Source organism: Parasteatoda tepidariorum, chromosome 9 (assembly GCF_043381705.1).
Source record: "Parasteatoda tepidariorum isolate YZ-2023 chromosome 9, CAS_Ptep_4.0, whole genome shotgun sequence".
In the NCBI taxonomy this organism is placed as follows: Eukaryota; Metazoa; Arthropoda; class Arachnida; order Araneae; family Theridiidae; genus Parasteatoda; species Parasteatoda tepidariorum.
The window spans coordinates 17,321,275-17,342,073 of NC_092212.1; the positions used below are offsets into that span (position 1 = coordinate 17,321,275).

Below are 20,799 nucleotides of genomic sequence, written 5' to 3' on the forward strand. Positions count from 1 at the left end.
AAGCAGTTCCGGGGGTTGGTGAGCGCCAGCGAGCAGGGGGCGAAGCCTCCTAGTAATATATAATAATTATAATTATAAGAATAATTATAATTATTATATATTAATATAATTATAAGAATTATTATAATTATTATATATTATTATAATTATAAGAATAATTATAATTATTATATATTATTATAATAATTATAAGAATAATTATAATAATTATTGAAATAATAATAATTAGAAGAAATATGTTTGCGGAAAATGTACAATGGAAACCCTTGTATACGTACAAAATGCTTTGAGCAGTGAATTAAAAATTCTTATTCTTTGTGTTTGTAATACATAAAAATTAGCAATCTGAAATTTTGTTTAATTATAATAAAGTTTTTTTTGGTTATTTTCTTCCTAGCATCCATATTTCATACATTCAATCAAGAAACATTAAGTCCGGTCATTTGACCGATTATGGTAGAAATAGGTATACATGAAGTGTTGGTACATTTAGGGTTAAATATGAATAATTTATAATCTAAGTCATAGTGGCAGTTACGATTGATTAATTAAATATGGATAGAATTGAGTGTCTACCGTTTCTTACATTTTTAGTCGTCTCTGTGGTATCCCTGCAAATGGAAAACTAGCTAATTTTTTTTCTTTTTGAGACACAGCTGAGTTAACTGTTAAGCGAGAGTAAGACCAAAATGTTAACACAATACTCATAAAAAAGTCTTGCTCTTAACATAAATAAAAACCAATTCTGAAGCGTGCGAAAATATTTTCCCTTCCTCGGAAATGCATAAAGTAAAGCTTGTTACATAATAGAACTGGTTGAATCCCAGCTTCGGAGATCACCTGTTATTATATGTATAGCTTTAACTGTAACTGTAGGTCAATTGTATAGCTTTAACTATAACTAAAGTGCGTCAAAGTGTACACTTTCTTTCTGCTTTATTCACGCTGTTTTTTGCTTTACTGTACGTAGTGCTAAGTATTACTCTTTCCTATGATGAATAAATATTTTATTTAAAAGCCTCCTGATTTCAGTAGATGGCAGCACTAAAACTGTTTGTTCAAAGCATTAAACTTGTTCTAATAGTCAATATTTATCACTCTAGATGGCAGCACTAAAATATTTTTTGTTAAATTTATGGAGTAATAATTCAGCTTCTCGTAAAGTTTTGCACGTTTATTTTCACTTTGGCATTTATTATTTCGTTTTTTAGTATTTTTTTTCCAAAGATTATTGAGATAGTAAATACTGACCTAAAATAATAAAAATACTAATTATGATCATACTCTTTACTCATGTAGGCCTAGGCTTGAACTCTAAAAAATTATTGAAAATTCATGATCAAACTAAAAATTTAAAAAAAAAAAAAAAAAATTCTGAAGAAAAGTTACCGAAATTTTGAAAACAATTTCCCAATAAACATATATTTCCTTTAATTAAAAAAGGAAAAAAATATTTATTTTGATCTGTTTCTGTAGCATTCTCACTTAAATCTATTAAGGTTATACCTATCAGCGCTAATGAAACACAATTTTTACAAGCGATGATATTTAAAATCATTCAAACAAAATAATTAAATTTTGTAAGAAAATTACAAAAACCATATTTATTTATTAATTTTTATTATTATATTATTATTATAAAAATTATAAAATTATATTAAATTATATTTTTCTAGGTTAAAATTTTTCATGTGCGTCTCTATTTCTAATGACTTGAACTTTATATAATTCAGAGTGTGTAATCATAAATAATATAACTATCAAAAATAGATGTTACAGTTATAATTTTTTTTTTTTTTTTGAAATTTTCAAGCTATCTAGCTTGATAGTTTGAAATACTATTATTACGATTTGGTCATGATTTATAGAATTATGCAGGAAAAAAAACAGTACATAAAAAAACGTTAAAAATAAAAAATAAATAAAATTAGTTATTTTGAATACATGCATATATATATTTAAAATAACTAATTTTATTANGCCAAGATGATACAATCTAACGTCACCCTGGCCTGAACGTGTTAATATTACCCTTTTGCTTCTAAATATTTCTTATAGACATAAACTCTGCTTATAAATTCTTCAACGAGTTGACACGTTAAGCGGAAGCAGTGAAGCGTTAATCAATGGAAAAAATTAAAAAGTGTTAGCAAAAATATGTGCGTATGACTAATGCAAAAACTGCCTACTAGTACGCTTTTTGCTAAATTTTTTATGAATTGTTGAGCAATTAATACTTTCAGAATTTAGACAATTTCAACAACATTTTAAGAGTCTCTCCTAAAGTGATCTGGAACAAAGTGGTGGCATTTATATGAACTTTTGAATCGTTTACGTGTAGTGGTGTGAAAATTAACTTTAATTCTTGCCAAACACTGAACACACATTAAAACTGCCACTAGAAAAAAATATTCCCTAAAAGCATAGAAAGTTGTCAGTCCTACTAATATGATACATTTTGGCTTAATCTCTCGCTTTAATTTAAAAATATGTTATCTAAATCTGCTGTTGGGATTTTCGCAACATTTTCATTTGGAATAGCCAGTGTTGAATAATTGTTACTGCAATTTACAAATAAATTGCTAACACAATAGTTTAGTTCTCTGTTACTTTTTGTTGCCAACCTGAGACATTCCATGAAAATGAAGTATTGAATGAATCCTCAATGCACTTAATAGTTTGTCAATTTGTATTACTTTTTGTTGCCAACCTGGAACATGCCATGGAAATGAAGTATGGAATGAATCCTTAAAGCGCTTAATAGTTTGGTTACCGCGTGTTACTTTTTGTTTCCAACGTGGGACATGCCATGAAAATAAAGTAGTGAACGAATCCTTAATGCACTTAATAGTTTGGTTATCGCGTCCTACTTTTTATTGCCAACCTGGAACATGCCATGAACATGAAGTATTGAATGAATCCTTTGTAGCAGGTCGATTTTTGTAAGACACGTGTTTTTACTTTGAAAAATCACACAAAAACTCACTTTCTTTTTAATTTTAGAATGGACAGTGCTCGGACGATAAAAGTTGATGGCGCTGTTTATAGGCCCCTCCTAGACACCACCATAACCAAAGAAGATCTCCGCAAGGCTAAACAAGAACTAAATGAAAGACCAGAAGAGAGGAGGAAACATGTTGATAGAGTGAGAAAATATTTATCAAGTAAGAGAGCTTTTGATCAATAAATTTACAACTTTTCAAACTTGCTCCGCTTTGAGAAAACCTTTTTTTTTCTAGTGATAGCGAAACTAAGGGTTTAATGTCGTATTTTCCGTTTAATAGTAACTTTTAAGTGATTTTGCTCATCATTACTTTCAGGTACAGTGAAACCTCTCATTAGCGACCACTCTCTGATCCACGATAAAAATGGTCGTTAATGGAGGTTGGTCGTTCTTAGGGGTTACCTCCACTGACCTCAAAATGTTATTAAAGTTACATGGTTTTTCTCAAACGATTTTAGTTTTTGTTAGTGTCATTTTTGTTGTTGTTGTGGAAATGCTGAGAACGATGTGTGAAGAAATGTGATGACGTCATGAGAAAACCGGATTAATGAACAGAATTTAGCATTAATGAAAATGATCCTTGCATTCTTTTTTTTTTTTTTGTTTTTGATTTTTATTGTTTTTGAAATCCATCCAAAGGTGACTGGACTATGTACAGTCGGAACACTTTCAGTCTAGTTTACGGATAGAAGCATTTCCAGTCAAAGTCCTCGGTTTTGAGTCTAAATTAAAAACTTTCAAATTGAGAGACTTCAAAATGTTTTATTAATCTGAATGTTTTATTATGCACGGATTTTATAACTAAATCTGTGCATAATAAAACATTGTATTACACGCAATACAATGTTTTATTATGCTCAGAATTAGTTCTAGATTTTAAAGGAATAAAAGTTAAGCTAAATCACTTGGTTACCATTGCATTTAATCTTTTGTTTTTCTTTAGATTCCCATGAATTTTTTAGTTACTATAAAAATTAGTGGATTGTTTTTCACGAATGAGATTTTTTAGTATTAGGGCAAAACTTTAATTCTTAACAATGTTTTACAATTCAGAGATGTAATGCTGAACTTTGTAAAAAAATAATATTGTTAGCACTAGCGAAGTTTTAAATTATTTTGTGTTAAGTAAAATCGATTCTAAGTCATCTTTCCATCACTAATTTTAAAAAAATTCCAAATTTCAAATGAAATTTAACTTAGCTGTATCTTTTTCTTCCTTCGTAATGTTGATTAAAAAAGTAGACAAAATTATCCTTTATTCCGAAATTTTTATTTTTTTTATTCGCAACAAATTAATAAAACCTTTTGCAAAAAGCGAAGTAGTTTCCAATTCAGTGTTATTCCGCCTTCAATTTTTAATTTTTATTAATTTTATGCTGACGACAGCCCAACAAACTGGATTTCTTGTGAGAAAAACTGGATCGCTTTAAGTTTTCTACCTATCCAAAAAGAATACATTGAGCAGTCACCATTTTCACCTGATTTCTTTTCAAAATGATAGTTCTAGTTTATTTTATTTTATGTCTGAATTTGCAAGTTAATAAAGAATTTATAGATTTATGTGCTTAAACACTTGTCGGCTTTGAAAATTACGCCAAACACCAAAAAAGTATGAACTTATTGTATAACATCATAAACTGAAAGGTATTATCACCCACTTTTTACCACTCCCTAGGTTGCAAAGAAGTTGGGCCAATTAGAATTCACTCGAATGAATTTTAAAAAAATCCTGGTTAAAAATATATTACTTAATTGCACAAAAATTTTAGCTTTCCGAAAGAAACCAAAGTCAGAATTGAAATCAGCGACGCGAAAACGCGAAATCCGTACAAAAATTTCACGCTACTCTACAGAAAAAAAATGCTCACTAGTATTTATCTATACTAATCTGTACTTATATTAAAATAAAAAATGTGTAGGTCTGTGTACCATATAGCGGGAATATCATCGGTAAAGATATAACATTAATACAATATGCAAGAAATATAACATTAAACGTCACGTTAAATGAGTATACAATTGTAAACAAACAACGAAGCTCGATTTTAGTCAATGCAAGTCCAGGCTCATTTTGATCAATGCAAATTTTACAGGGGTAAAAATGACACCACTTCTCAAAGCTTCAAGCATGATCTTTAGAATTTTGCCAACAATTTTTCCATGCAAAATCTTCCGAAACATTTGCTGTTAACTAAAAAATTTTTTTCATGGATTGATTTTCCATATTTTTGTCAAATTCCTGTATGTATGTAGAAACAATAAAGCAAATGTAAGAAACATATAAAGTTTTCTGTTTTTATTTATTTGTTTTTTTAACAGAAGAAAAGGATCTAAATACAAGAACAGATGAAGAGTTTCTAGTTCGTTTTTTAAGAGCAAGAAAATTCAACGATGAAAGAGCTGCCAATTTAGTTAAAGACCATTACAGGTATTTTTTTCTTCTTCATTAGTTGAAACTAGTTTGCGAATTTCATAAAAATACTTCTAAGTCACTTATATTTTATTGAAAATAACTAATACGTGAAGTCCTTCCTATATTTTTAAAATTTTAACTTGGAAGTAAAAATTCGTCAACTTAGTAATCTCAACCAGAAGCACAAAGAAATTTACTTGATTTAAATCTTTTTTTCTACCTGTGATATTGGAATACCCCAAAATAAAAATTCGTTTCTTGTTTAACCCTTTCGAAGGCCGTGGGAAGTATACTTACCACCACTTTTAATTTAGGTTTCCATTTGTTAATAACTTCAGCTTTCTTGAAGTGCGTTTGAATAAAATTGCTAACTATTTCTTAGTTTGAAAAAACGTATAAAAGTTACAAAATACATAATTCCTTTTGAAGTTTGCAGCATTTATAAAATTTATTTTATAAATAAAGAAAAATAAAAGTCAATAAGTTCCTAGTTGGTCATGTTAAAAACATTTACCACCAAAAAAATGGCATTTTTGTAAGCTAAATGAGTTTTTTTTTCTTATATCAATTACTATTCATAAAACAATTTCAATTTCAAAAATACTTTAAATTACCTTTACTAGAAATAAATGGCAAAGATTGGGAAATTAAAAGAACAAGTCCCATATGCATGTCAAAGTGTCTATTTTTACATTTGAAATGTTAAGAACTTGAATGTTAAGAGTTGAAATGTTAAGAATTTAAAATGTTAAGAAAACAAAAAATAGTAAAATTAAGGACTGTTTTATTCCTTCTGAACAAATCGCTTGCTAGCATTTAATATAAGTACACGCTGCTCTCAAATCTCAAGAATATCAGATATTGCTTCAGAGCCCCAGACTGCCACACTCTGGGTAAAGAAATTTTCTGCTCGCAGTTATCAAAGTAATTTCAATTTCTTGAACACAAGAAAGAATGTTTCTTAAAATTCTACAAACAACAGAAACTGTCTGTGAACAAATTAAATAAATAAATAAAAATAATAAAAAAGATAAATAAAAAATGGAACAGCTTGAATAATATTTGATTTAGTGATTGGATTTTCACGTGCTAAGACTCAATCTTAATGATTTAAATCGGTGACCTTAAATATAATGCAACATTAAATTTTTGAAAAAAAAAAACCGATTTCTCAGGAACCATTCGACCAATTTCGTTCAAACTTAGTATTTTGCCTTGTAAAATTTTACTCTTTAAAGTAATGTGAAAACTTGAAAACCTTCAAAAACTATTCGATGATCAATAAATAAAATAATGATAAATAATTACTAAAAATTATTTTTTGCATGTAATTAACCACGAATAAACGAATTTTATGATTGCTTACAAAAATGTTTGATTCGCTTTAAACGTTGGCGAAATATGTAAAAAGCTAAATTAACATTAAATGGACCAACACTTTGGGCCGAACTCCTGACTCAACTATTTGGACAATATATCCCAGATTGTGGTTATTTTGAAATTACGAAGAACCTATCCTTCAGAAAAAATAAAGGTATGTTTGTTCATAAAAAGTACGTTTTTGTGCATGATTTCGAAACTAAAAATACCATCAGCTTTAATTAATAAGCATATTTGAGGTCAGCCCATCAAGGCATGAAGATTGAGTCCTAGCACGTGAAAATCCGATGATCCGAAATTATTTTAGGGTGTCCCGTTGCCCCCCCCCTTTTTTTTTCTGTGCACTGTCATCACCTCCTACATCAAAAAGCCTCCACACGATCTTTTATAAGTAGTCCTCGCAGACTATTTAAAAATTGAACCAGTTGTGCGCACGAACCCAAAACCTTTTACAAAAGTAATTGAGAGAAATTCATCATATATATTTGAGAATTGAATCTGCAGTGGTTGACAAGTGAATAAGGTAAACCAATAATATTCATAACTAAAACAAATTTTTAGTCATATGTTTGCTACCACTTTCTTATTTTAACTAGATTTTGTATTAAGTGACTCGATCTGAAAGTGGATATCCTTCACAGTGCTCTGATCGGACTACTTATAAGAAACCGTGTGGAGACTTTCAGTTATAGGAACCGTTGTCTGCTCGGAGTACCTATTAAATACCGTGTGGAGGCTTTCAGTTATAGGAGTCGTTGGCACTGTACATTACATACAAAAATTATCAATCCATTTAGGATAAATTATACATATTTGCCGACTCTTCCGATTTTCCGCGAAGATTTTATTTTTATAATTAATAATGTAGAAAATCTATTGAATCACATCTATTATTCTTCATTAAATAAATACAGTTTACAATGATTTTAATTACCATTATACATTTGAGTAATTTAAACGCATATACAATAGGCTTTTGCTTGCAACCTGATAGTGTCATTAATACAAATGCTAACCCATACCCTCCAACTGCTACGGAATTTCCGTAGTTTCAGAAATCTTCTTTTCAGACGGTAGCAAAATTAATGTCTTAATATTTAAAAAAAAATTAATTTTAGCGTAACTTGTCCACTATTACTTATAAAAGTGCAGGCCATATGGCTAGATTCTTAAGTTCTGATAAAAGTTTTATGAGAGATCCATTTGCTTTAAAAATTTCTACTTTGGTTCGCTACCACTAGAAAGAATTATTTTCAAAATCCTCATAAGTTGGAGGGTATGCTAACTCTAACCTAACCAACGCCTCTTATAACTGAAAACCTCCACACGGTTTTTCATAGGTAGTCCGATCAGACCACTGTGAAGGATATCCACTTCCTGAACGAGTCATTTAATACAAAATATAATTAAAATAAGAAAGTGGCAGAGATGCTAACTTGCTCCGGACAGCAAATATATAATTTAAAGTGGTAGTTTATCAATTGTGACTCTTGGATTAATAAATTCAATTTAGTAGATTGTTATCCACCACTATTTCTAAATAATTCGCAGGCTTATATAATTCACCATTTTATAGTACTTATGTTATGTTGTACCCATTAAAAAGCAAGTAGAAATAGTCAAATATTTGCAAAATTTACTTTGTATTTACTTACCGTTTTTATAAGTACATATTTTAGCGTGTCCGGAGCAGTTGGCATCTCTGAAGTAGAAGTAAATATATGACTAAAAATTTACTTTATTTATGAATATTACTGGTTTGTCTTATTCACTTGTCAACCACTACAGATTCAATTCTCAAATATATATGATAAATTTCTCTCATTTACTTTAATAAAGGGTTTTGGGTTCATGCGAACAACTGGTTCACTTTTTAAACAGTCTGCGNTAATACGAATCTCTGTAATAATTTATTTCGTTATTTGAGAAGCTACCTCATCCTCACTCTGTATTACTTTTATAAGAGGCTTTGGGTTCATGCGAACAACTGGTTCACTTTTTATACAGTCTGCGCGGACTACTTATAAAAGACCGTGTGGAGGCTTCTTGATGTAGGAGGTGATGACCTAATCCGCTTTGCAAAATAAGATTTTCTACTGGTGTAGAGATGACAACTTGCTCCGGACAGCAGATGAATATGCCTGTAGGCAAATATTTTTCGATGAAGAGACAAGTACCGCAAGGCAGGTACCTCGCAAAATACGATTACATTAAAGATTTTAAGCATTTACTGCTTTTAAATAAATATAGCTTATGTGATAAGCCACTTTATTACAGTTAAACCGTGTTGATTCTTTTAAAAAGTTACCGAAATTAACCAAAAAAAAAAAAAAATGCANACAGACGAATGGACAGAAATAAAAAAAAAAAAAAAAAATGCAAATTTCACTTCGTAGTTCTCTACAGATTTTTTAAACTATTATGTCGAATCCGGAGCAGTTGGCATCCCTTTTGGAAACGATATTTAAGTTGTTTTCAGTTCAGTAATTTCCATTGTAGGTAATTTTTTCACTACTACAAATCAAAATTTCAAAGTATCTTATAAAATGCAACTTTTTTGCAATAATCCCGTGGTGACAATTTTAAAGAGTGATCGTAATTAACCTTATTCTAAGTTTCACTACTTAATTCTCTATGAATTTATTACAACTTTTACAGAAAGCACAGCAGTTGACTCTCCTGTATTAATTGTTCGCAATATCTTTACGAAACACCAAAATACAATTTCAATTTAATTGGCTTTGCCCTTCCACTAAAAAAAACACCTCTTTCAAAAGCATAAAAGTTGGTAGGCATGATTATAGTTTGCAGATTATTTATTTCAATTTTTCTGACACTAAAAAAATGACCTCGTGATGATCTGAACTTTTATATCCATTTGAATTGCATATGTGTCATGGTGATCAGTATATTCATAGATCGAATTTTAAAACAAGAAAAGGCATACATTTTTTCACGTTTTAAAAAGTTAAATCTTTAAAAAATTCCCAGTTTTCAAGACTTTTCAGTTTTCTTCTGAGTAATAGAAAAATAGCAGTATTTTTAACAGAAGTAAAATATTTGTTACTACTGCAATGATTGTGATCGTTTCAGTATCAAAGTTTTTTTTAATTTTTATTGATAGCTAATAAATCAAAAGGTATAATTCCTTAAAAAGCGTAAAAGTTCACAGTTTTGGCAAGCACAAAAAAAATTTAAGCAAGTAACTAGAACGGAGAGGGATTATTTCAAACTTTTTATGACAAAAAAAAAATAATAATAGTTAGCTACCACTATTAAATCACTATAGAAGTAATTATAGTTACAATATTTTACCTTCATTTCAAAAGTTTTTCAAATTATGTTTATATTTATATGCTTATATTTATATGTGTAAATTTAGTTTCGTTATTCAAATGTTTATTTACCCAAGCAAAATGCTTGTAATTTTGTATTGGCAACCACATCGACTGCTAAACTCAAAATGTTATCACTTTAAACTTATGTAAATTTCTAGATGTATGGGACAGGGGGCGCTGCGCGGCCCAGGTGCCCAATTTTTTATAAATAAAGTAAAGTAAGTAAAGTAAGTCATTTCAAAAGTGCTTTCATTCAAATCTTTATTTTTAACCATTTCTAGCATGTAATTGTGCTGGTAGATGTAATAACCCATATCAGACTTTAGGTTGCGGAAATAGCAACATTTAATTGTGACGTAAAAATCACTTGCTGGGGAAAATAGTCGGATTTCTAAGGTTAGACTATTAGGAAATTTTCTAGTGTTGGTATGCCTTTAATTTTAAAATATTAATTCCAGATCAAATTATGTGTATTTAGATTATTAATAATTTATGATGACTGCAATTACCAGTATAATTCTTGTAGAAATGAGATCCCGAAAATGAAATTACTTAACCTTCCGTTAGTCGCGCACTTGTTTCCGACATGGTTAATCGCGTTGCACCTATTAGGTGTTTCAGATTTTTTGAAAGCCAAATGAAATTTAGTCTAGTTTAAATAGTTAATTGTTACCAATTTAAGACTCTTTAGAGAGATAAATATCAAAAAACTTATTTAGCGAAGTACCGAAGATAAATTTTTCTTGCTCCCGCGTCGGATCTCTTCCTCCATCACAAGATGTTCAACCAATTGACGCTAGAAGGTTCTGCGGTTTTTTACTCCGTAACCATTTTATGTGTATATATCTTGACCATTTATACCTGCCACGTTGAGTAGGACAGAAAATGAGATAAAATATATATATTTAATTCATAAACATATTATATCCATAATACTTGCGTCAATGGTCGCGCTGCAGAGGGGTGATTTGAGCGGTTCCAACTCTCCATCGACATGTTCTAAGGTCGGTTTTACACGGACATTTGAGTAATCCAAAGTTAGGAACATAACATTAGGCTCGACCCCCGGAAAAATCTATTGACGGCAAAGGAGGTGGAAGTGCAGTAGGGATGCACCTGTGAGGTGCGCGCGACTAACGGAAGGTTTAATGGATAAACCTCTCCATCAAGTCATATACTATGCGCTAAAAACCCATTTTAGACTTTTGGTTGTGGAAATAGCAACATCTAATTGTGACGTAAAAATCACTTTTTGGGAAAAATTGTCGGACTTCAAAGTTTATACTATTATGAAATTTTCTATTGTTGGCCTCTTTTTATAGTTTTATAATAGTAATTCCAGATCAAATTATAAGTATTTAGATTAATAATAATTAACGGTGAGTGCAATTGTGTTGTTCCTCCAAGAAAAAATTTCATCAATGAAATAATAAAGTAACCTTAATTCTTGTAGAAATGAGATCCCGGAAATGAAATTACTTATTGGATAAACTTCACCATCGAATCATATACAATGCGCTGAACTTTTATATACAAAACTGAACTTTCATATCCGCTTGAACTGCATATGTGTCATGGTGGTCAGTATAATCATAGATCAAATTTTAAAACAAGTAAAACACACATTTTTTTCATGTTTTAAAAAAATTACCTGTTTTTAAGACTTTTCAGTTTTCTTCTGAGTAATGGGAGAGTAATAGAAAAATAACAGCATTTTTAACAGAAGCAAAATATTTGTGACTATGGGCAATGATTGTGATCGTTTCAGGTATCAATATTTTTTTTTATTGATAGCTAATAAATCAAAAAGTATAATTCCTTAAAAAGCGTTAAAGTTCACAGTTTTGGCAAGCAGGAAAAAAATTTAAGCAAGTAACTAGAACGGAAATAAATTATTTTAAACTTTTTATGACCGAAGAAAAAAAATAATAAATAATACTTAGCTACCACTATTAAATCGCTGTAGAAGTAAATATAATTAGAAAGTTTTATCTACTCTTCGTAAATATCTTCTCGGAAATCACCTTTTTCAATCATCGCTAGCATGTAATTGTGCTGGTAGATGTAATAACCCATTTAAGCCTTTAGGTTGTGGCAGTAGCTCTTGTTGGGGAAAATGGTTGGACTTCAAAGTTCAGACTATTATGAAATTTTCTAGTGTTGGTCTGCCTTTAGTTTTAAAATATTAATTCCAGATCAAATTATATGTATTTAGATTATTAATAATTTATGGTGAGTGCAATTACCAGCATAATTCTTTTAGAAATGAGATTACTTAACCTCTTTCAAAAGCATATAAGTTGGCTAACATGATTATAGTTTGCAGATTATTTATTTTAATTTTTCTGACACTAAAAGTATGACCTCGTGATGATCTGAACTTTTATATCCGTTTGAATTGCATATGTGTCATGGTGATCAGTATATTCATAGATCGAATTTTAAAACAAGAAAAGGCATACATTTTTTCACGTTTTAAAAAGTTAAATCTTTAAAAAATTCCCAGTTTTCAAGACTTTTCAGTTTTCTTCTGAGTAATAGAAAAATAGCAGTATTTTTTAACAGAAGTAAAATATTTGTGGCTACTGCAATGATTGTGTTCGTTCCAGGTATCAATGTTTTTTTATTTTATTGATAGCTAAGCTAATAAATGAAAAAGTATAATTCCTTAAAAAGCGTAAAAGTTCACAGTTTTGGCAAGCACAAAATAATAGTTAGCAACCACTATTAAATAGCTATAGAAGTAATTATAGTTACAATATTTTACCTTCATTTCGAATGTGCCTTCATTAAGATCTTTATTTTTAACCATTTCTAGCATGTAATTGTGCTGGTAGATGTAATAATCCGTATCAGACTTTAGGTTGCGGAAATAGCAACGTCTAATTGTGACTTAAAAATCACTTGCTGTCACTAAAAATGGTCGGACTTCTGAGTTTATACTATTATCAAATTTTCTAGTGTTGGCTTCCCTTTAGTTTTATAATAGTAATTCCAGATGAAATTATAAGTATTTAGATTAATAATAATTCACGGTGAGTGCAATTGCGTTATTCCTCCAAGAAAAAATTTCAGTAAGGAATTAATAAAGTAACCATAATTCTTTTAGAAATGAGATCCCGGAAATGAAATTACTTATTGGATAAACTTCACCATCAAATCATATACTATGCGCTGAACTTTTATATACAAAACTGAACTTTTATAACAGCTTGAATTGCATATGTGCCATGGTGGTCAGTATAATCATAGATCAAATTTTAAAACAAGCAAAAGCACACGTTTTTTTCATGTTCTAAAAAAATTCCCTGTTTTCAAGACTTTTCAGTTTTCTTCTGAGTAATGGAAGAGTAATAGAAAAATGACAGCATTTTTAGCAGAAGCAAAATATTTGTGGCTATTGCAATGATTGTGATCGTTTCAGGTTTCAATCGTTTTATTATTGATAGCTAAGCTAATGAATCAAAAAGTATAATTCCTTAAAAAGTGTAAACGTTCACAGTTTTGGCAAGCACGAAAAAAATTTATGCAAGTAACTAGAACGGAATTAAATTCTTTTAAACTTTTTATGACCAAAAAATAAAAATAAATAATGGTTAGCTACCACTATTAAATAGCTATAGAAGTACTTATAGTTGCAATATTTTACCTTCGTTTCAGAAGTGTGGTCTTTAAAATCTTTATTTTTAAATATCTCTAGCATGTAATTGTGCTGGTAGATGTAATAACCCGTATCAGACTCTAGGTTGCGGAAATAGCAACGTCTAATTGTGGCTTTAAAATCACTTGTTGTCACTAAAAATGGCCGGACTTCTAAGTTTAGACTATTATGAAATTTTCTAGTGTTGGTCTGCCTTTAGTTTTATAACATTAATGCCAGATCAAATTATATGTATTTAGATTATTAATAATTTATGGTGAGTGCAATTACCAGTATAATTCTTTCAGAGAAGAGATCCCGGAAATGAAATTACTTATTGAATAAACTTCACCATCAAATCATATACTATGCCCTAAAAAATTTAACATTCTGACTAATTTCTGATCTAATAATCGAATTTTTATGCATTAAGACTCAATTTTAACCCTTTGGGGACGGGTGATTCAGAAAAGCATTCGTACAAAATCAGAATCAAGTCGTAATTAAATAAAAAACGGTAACTTAAATGTAGTCGTTGCTAATTTGATAGACTTACTTTGCTTTTAATTTAATTATTGTTAGTTTAAACATATATATAATCAATGTTAATTCAAAGTATAACTAAATAGTTTTATTTTGAACAAAGTAATGGTGAATTAAATAAATCAAACAATTATTACTCCGCCCACAAATAAACTGCTAAAGAAATACTTTGATTACCAGTTTTATATTTTTAATCTGATTGATACGGTTTTATGCTGTCACGTATTTGTGACAGTCGGCCCCAAAGGGTTAATGGTTCGTGGGCCTAACCTTACAAGAAGAGTTGAGCAGGTAGGACATTTTTAGGGATACCTTTTAATCATGAAAAAAGAAACATTAGGCTGACGCATCGATATGGGTATAATTAATAAAACAGAATTTTTTGCTCTCTCTTTAATTTTGACTTAAATAATCCATATTTGTTTTGAATATGCTTGAATGATTTTGATCTCAAATTTGGTAGTTATAAATAAAGTAAGGATAAGAATTTCAAGCTCCGCTTTCTAATAAATATATTATAAAATTGCTCAGATTCAATTTTTTTTCGTACGCTGATAAAAGAATCTCTGAAAATGTTATTTACTTGGATCATCCATTAAGCTTTTCAAATAAGCTAATTAGCTAGAATAGACGATATTAACTATGAAATCTAACAGAGAAACATACTTTCTTTAAATAAAAATTTTATTTTGCTCTTTGAATTTGAATTTTTGACCTTCAAATTTGGAGAGGAATTAACAGCTATCTTGGGGGGGGGGAATTCGGTCCCAATGATTTAAGGAGGAAAGCAGTCGAAGGGTTGGACACATTGAAGTTAATTTCACCTATTGCGCTATTTGTGAAAACTTTTCAGGAGAATCGAAAACGTTTTGCCTACAGTTATAAGATTCATTTTTTTAAAGATAATGGCATTTTAATATTATTTTGTATTTCTCAGTTTCTCTAGGATTTTATTTTAAACAAATTAAAAGGTTAACCTCTTAACGCACAGATATTTTGGAAAAAAACCCGGCCAAAAAAATCAATTTTTTTTTATGCAAAAAAACACACTTTAGAATATTGTCTTTTGTGGACAATTTTTATATACTGCCCTTTTGTTCCTTGAAAAAAGGCTATATTCAGCGATGCCAACTGCCCCAAACACGCCAAAGTAATTAAAAAAACGGTAAATAACTATAAAGTAAATTTTGCAAATATTTAACTATTTTTGCTGGCTTTTTTAATGTATAACAAGACGTAAGTTCTAAAAAGTGGTGAATAATATAAGTCTACGAATTATTTAGAAATAGTGGTGGATAAAAATTTGCGAAATTGAATTTATTAAACCAAGGATTACAATTGATAAACTACCACTTTAAAATATATATCTGCTGTCCGGAACAAGTTGGCATCTCTGTATATTTTATTCTTGATACATATATATATAGGTTATAGCTTACAATCCTATGTAAATATCAATAAAAAGATTTTTTTTCTTCGCTTTCACATTGTTATTTTCAGTTCTCGAGTATATTCGAGGGTGAAAAATTATAGAAGCAGAAAATACAACGCCGTTCGAGAACTATCTCGAGTGTACACAGTTTGGCCTGTTTAGCGCCAACAACAAAGTGGATTTTATATGTCATTTTCATATAGTGGTGCGGAATACAATTTTGAATGAAATTTTCAGAACGAAAAATAATAAATTTAAGAATAAACTTAGATACCACTAGACGAAATTCTCGCCGAAACCGCAGAAGCTAACCAGAGAGTTATAATTCATCCACCACCACTTTACAATAAAATGGTAGGGAATCATTCNGTTTGACAAAATTTGTGCTGAAAAACAAGCTCACCCTTCACATTAAATTTTTATAATGTTGTATTAATGTTGAATTCTATTTTTTGTACTTTTGTAAGATTTGTTTTTATTACATTATATTATTATTTCTTAAAATAGATAATTATTTTTTATGTATTTTTATACATAATATTGTATATTATTTTGTAGCCCATTAAATAAATTACAATATCAGATGAGTGTTTATGAAATTGGATTGTTAGAAAAATTAAGGGGGGCACAACAAATTTTTTTTCCAAAGAGGGGGGCGCAGGTACAAAAAGTTTGGAAAGCACTGGGTTAAGCAAATAAAAATTGGAAAATAGATGATTTGTACCTGATATATTTCCCACTTCTAACACAATTAGCAGGCTCGGTAACAGAGAATATATCTAACACGTTCACGCCGGGGTGACCCACCGGTGGGTCACGCTAGATTGTCTCATCGGGCTGGGCACCGGAGTAAAAACTGGTAACAAATAAATTTCATTCTTTAGTTTTTTCCGGGAATAATTAAAATCCATAACTACCAATTGTTTTTAACGGATGCAATTTTATATTGAATTGCTTCTTCGCCGTGATAAATTTCCTTACAGTGAATTGTTATTGTTAAAACTAGATTAACTCCTCCCGAATATTATCTAATATTGAAATAGTTCTTCTACCAGTATTTGCTCTTTTCCGTCCCGCTTTCAGGAGCAATACCCGGCGTGAATGTGTTAAATGTTTTCATCCAATTGAAATTTTTAAATTATTCCGTTTAGAATTATAGATTGGGGTACAAACCAGACCTGAAAATTTAAATTTTCAGTCAGTAGCCAGAGGTGGACAGACTCTAATGACTTAGTAGCCACTTTTTCCCCAAACCCAATGAGTCGATGACCAATACCATACCTGCCAACTTTTAATCCTTTCCATTATCATTTTTCCCAGTGGTATTAAAATGGAATTAAAACTTCAATTTTAAGCAAACAAATGCGCTTTATTTGAGAAAACTTAAGTTGACAACCATGATAGTAACGCATATTAATATATGTGCTTAATTTCTGCAAGAATTGTGGTGATCAAAACTATTTAAAAATTAAATTTATGAAAGAAAAAATGGTATATAATTACTACCACTTTAAATATGAAAATGAAATCTTCCGGAAAATCCGGAAGAGTTGGTAAGAATGCCAATACCGATAAGACGCATTCAGTTAACCCTTTCGCGCCGACTGTCACAAATACGTGACAGCATAAGACCGTATCAATCAGGGTAAAAATATAAAACTGGTAATCAAAGTATTTTTTTAGCAGTTTATTTGTGGGCGGAGTTATAATTGTTTGATTTATTTAATTCACCATTACTTTGTTCAAAATAAAACTATTTAGTTATGCTTTGAATTAACATTGATTATATATATGTTTAAACTAACAATAATTAAAGTAAAAGCAAAGTAAGTCTGTCAAATCAGCAACGACTACATTTAAGTTACCGTTTTTTATTTAATTACAACTTTATTCTGATTTTGCACGAATGCTTTTCTGAATCACCCGTCCCCAAGGGGTTAATGACTACTAATTGCAAGCTTTTAATATGCTTGAACTGGTGTTAATTTTTTTAAAGAAAAATTTCCTATTAGAAATAATCTACGATTATAAAAAGTTAATTCAATGATTAAAATTACATAAATGCGTGACAAAATTTAATTAAGTATACTGACTTTAAAGAACCATATGTAAAAATATTTGGGGTGGAAAAATACATTTAATGTATACGTCACCGTGAACGACCGAATTAAAGAGAATGTTGACGTTCACCGGTGAATGTCAATAATCTCATACTCGCTTTGTTGAATGTCAATATTTGTTCTGTCTGATTTGATATTAATTTATTCGATATTTTAATATCTGCTGAGGATGGATTAAGAGAAACATCAGTGTTCGGAGTAACGGGTTAAGACATCACCTCCTACATCAGAAAGCCTCCACACGGTTTCTTATAAGTAGTCTGCGCAGATTATTTAAAAAGTGTACCATTTGTGCGCATGAACCCAAATTCTATTTTAAAAGTACTTGAGAGTAATTTATCTTATATATCTGAGAATTGAATCTGTAGTGGTTGACACAAACCAATTATATTCATAAATTAAACAAATTTTTAGACATATATTTGCTACCACTTTCTAATTTCAACTAGATTTCATATTAATTGGTTCTTTCACTGAATGGTTTACTTTCATAGTGGTATGATCGGACTACCTACAAAAAAGCGTGTGGAGACTTTCAGTTATAGGAGGCGTTGGTTAAGGCATACTGGGCGTGGCACGTGACCTTAAAAAAGCTTTAATTTAGGCCATACCAGGCATATGTAAAGCGGGAAGTGGCACTTAACCAGACCTAGTAGTATATATTTTGGACATTTACTTAAGCGACTATGTGGTTGTCAACTTTCACCTGTGGAAATCAACAACCACCAATTTCGGTTCTTCACAGCAACATATGCACAGCAACTTTGAAATATGTGAATTGCAAAAAAAATCTCCCTCTCTACACGAATCTTTAAACCATAAATTCATGGATTCTGAAGGATCAAAATTTTGAATAGTGGCGTTGGACATTTTAATTAACCTTTTGCCTACGGCGCATGATAGCACCTGCTATTCTGGACCCTCAGTTGTACCAGCCGTAAGTAAAGGGTAAAAATTCTTTTATCCTGAGTCTCTTGCTACATTGATCTATGTTTATCACTAGAGGATTTCGAAAAAAGCGCTGGGAAAAAGTGATCCGACGCTTATTTAATTTGAGTCGCTACTTGCTTCTGCATGCCACATGGTGAGTGGTTATTTTTAGGACTAGTGCAAAGCCATTTATTCTTTGAGTTACATTCGATGGGAAAAGGCAACTTAGATTTCATTTGATATGCATCGTCGCGTGTTATGAAAAGGTATGTGTCACTAGGGGAATATTGGTTGCACGGTTCGTAAAACCACACTCTTAAGTAATGAATAACACTAAGGAACAAATATTTTGTTGCGCTTATACATGTATTTATCTCACTTAATTCGGTTGTGCGAATTTCAAGCCTAAAATCAGCTTTGATCGAAAAGTTACTGATTTTTTTAAAATTAAAATTTTAATTTACTTTTTGTCTAAATGTTCGAGTTGAGCAGCTGTGGTTTCGGAGATACCATGAGGTGAACCGGGTTCGAGTCTCAGCAATGGCTGCTTGGTAGAAATTCCGCACCCGGCTCGCGTGAACTATTGCTGATTTGAAATATCCTCAGAGTGGTAATTGGATCCTGTATTAAAGCCACCTCACCGTCGTGTGGCCTTATTCCTACCACTTCTTTCTTAGCACAGAAGTAAATACCAGTTTTTATTCACTCGAGTTAGTTTCTAAAAATCCTGGATTGGAAACTATTCTTGAATTGCTTGGAAACTGTCGCCTGTAGAGATAATCCAATCACAGTTTGGAAATAAGCTACGCGAGCATATCTAGATCTGCTTAAAAAACTATTGCAAGAGAAAACAAAAAATTTAAAAAAAATTTTTATTGGTGTAATCAAATGATATTTATGAAAAAGTCATCTGCAATATCTTGTGTTTGTAAGCAAACATGTCAAATGATCCTTTTTTTTTAAAAAATATTTTAGTTTAAAAAACTAATTTCAAAAATTACTTTCAAATATTGAAAGTAATTTTATTTAAAGAGTCAACTATTAAATGCATAAAATTTACTAATCAAGTGTAAATTATGCAAATAGATATTTAGGCCATTTAATGGGGAAGATGGTGCGGATAAATATTTACTAGTGGTAGCGTTTTAATGTGTGATTCTTGGCTTAGTAACTTCAATTTATTATTGTGTATGATTTTTATTATCCACTACTAAATAATTCAACGTCCTCTGTAGAACTCCACTTTAAAACAGTTATACTGTATTGAGCCTTTTAAAAAGTTGGTAAAATTAACCGTAAAATTAACCGACGATAACTGTAAGTTTTAGTTTATAGTTCTTAAAAGTTTTCAAGAATTCCGAGCAGATGGCATCTCCTTCCTATGTTTTTTCGGCTACGGAACCCTAAATAATCAAGCTTCTTCCCGACATTGTAATTAAAGTAAATAAAGACAGTATACGCATTAACATTAAAAGAATACTTTATTTTGACTTTAAAACTTTTTATATTTAAGATGAAAGAAAGTTTTCCATTCTCTTATGATTAATAATAAATTAAGTTTTTTCTTGTCATTTTTAGCTAGACTCTCGTCGAGCCCATAAATTCGTTTTAATATTGCTATAAAATGAGAAGTTAAGAACTGCTATAAACGTTTAAAAGTGTTATTAAGGAAACATATTACTTTATTAAATGTTTTTTTTTTCATTTGATAAGTGCAATAAGAAATGCCATTGCAGTTTTTTCATAAATGCCTTTTCATAATTTTTGCAAGAAAAATCAGTTATCATTTTTGGAAATTTTTTTCCTTTCGCTCTCTTTGGCATATTACTTTAAGTATTAATTCATAAATGCAATCGAAATAATCACTTAATGATAAATAATTGATTGGATCTAAATATAATTACAAATTTCAAAAAAGTAAAAATAGAAGAAGAAAAATTATCAAAAAAAAAGTCTTAACTTTCGGAACTCCTTTATCTTTTTCACTGAATCCTAAGGT

At 30.2% G+C, this 20,799-nt stretch overlaps 1 protein-coding gene across 2 annotated transcripts in view; it reads left to right on the forward strand.

The window, feature by feature from the left end:
- LOC107437321 (clavesin-2) overlaps positions 1-20,799 on the forward strand; it is a 94,966-nt gene that overhangs the window by 56,799 nt on the left and 17,368 nt on the right. For both annotated transcript variants that reach the window (XM_043052558.2, XM_043052559.2), the window contains exons 3-4: positions 3,004-3,164; positions 5,324-5,432. In XM_043052558.2, the coding sequence (XP_042908492.1) occupies positions 3,005-3,164; positions 5,324-5,432 (269 nt within the window). In that variant the 5' untranslated portion in view covers position 3,004. The remainder of the gene's footprint in view (positions 1-3,003; positions 3,165-5,323; positions 5,433-20,799) is intronic.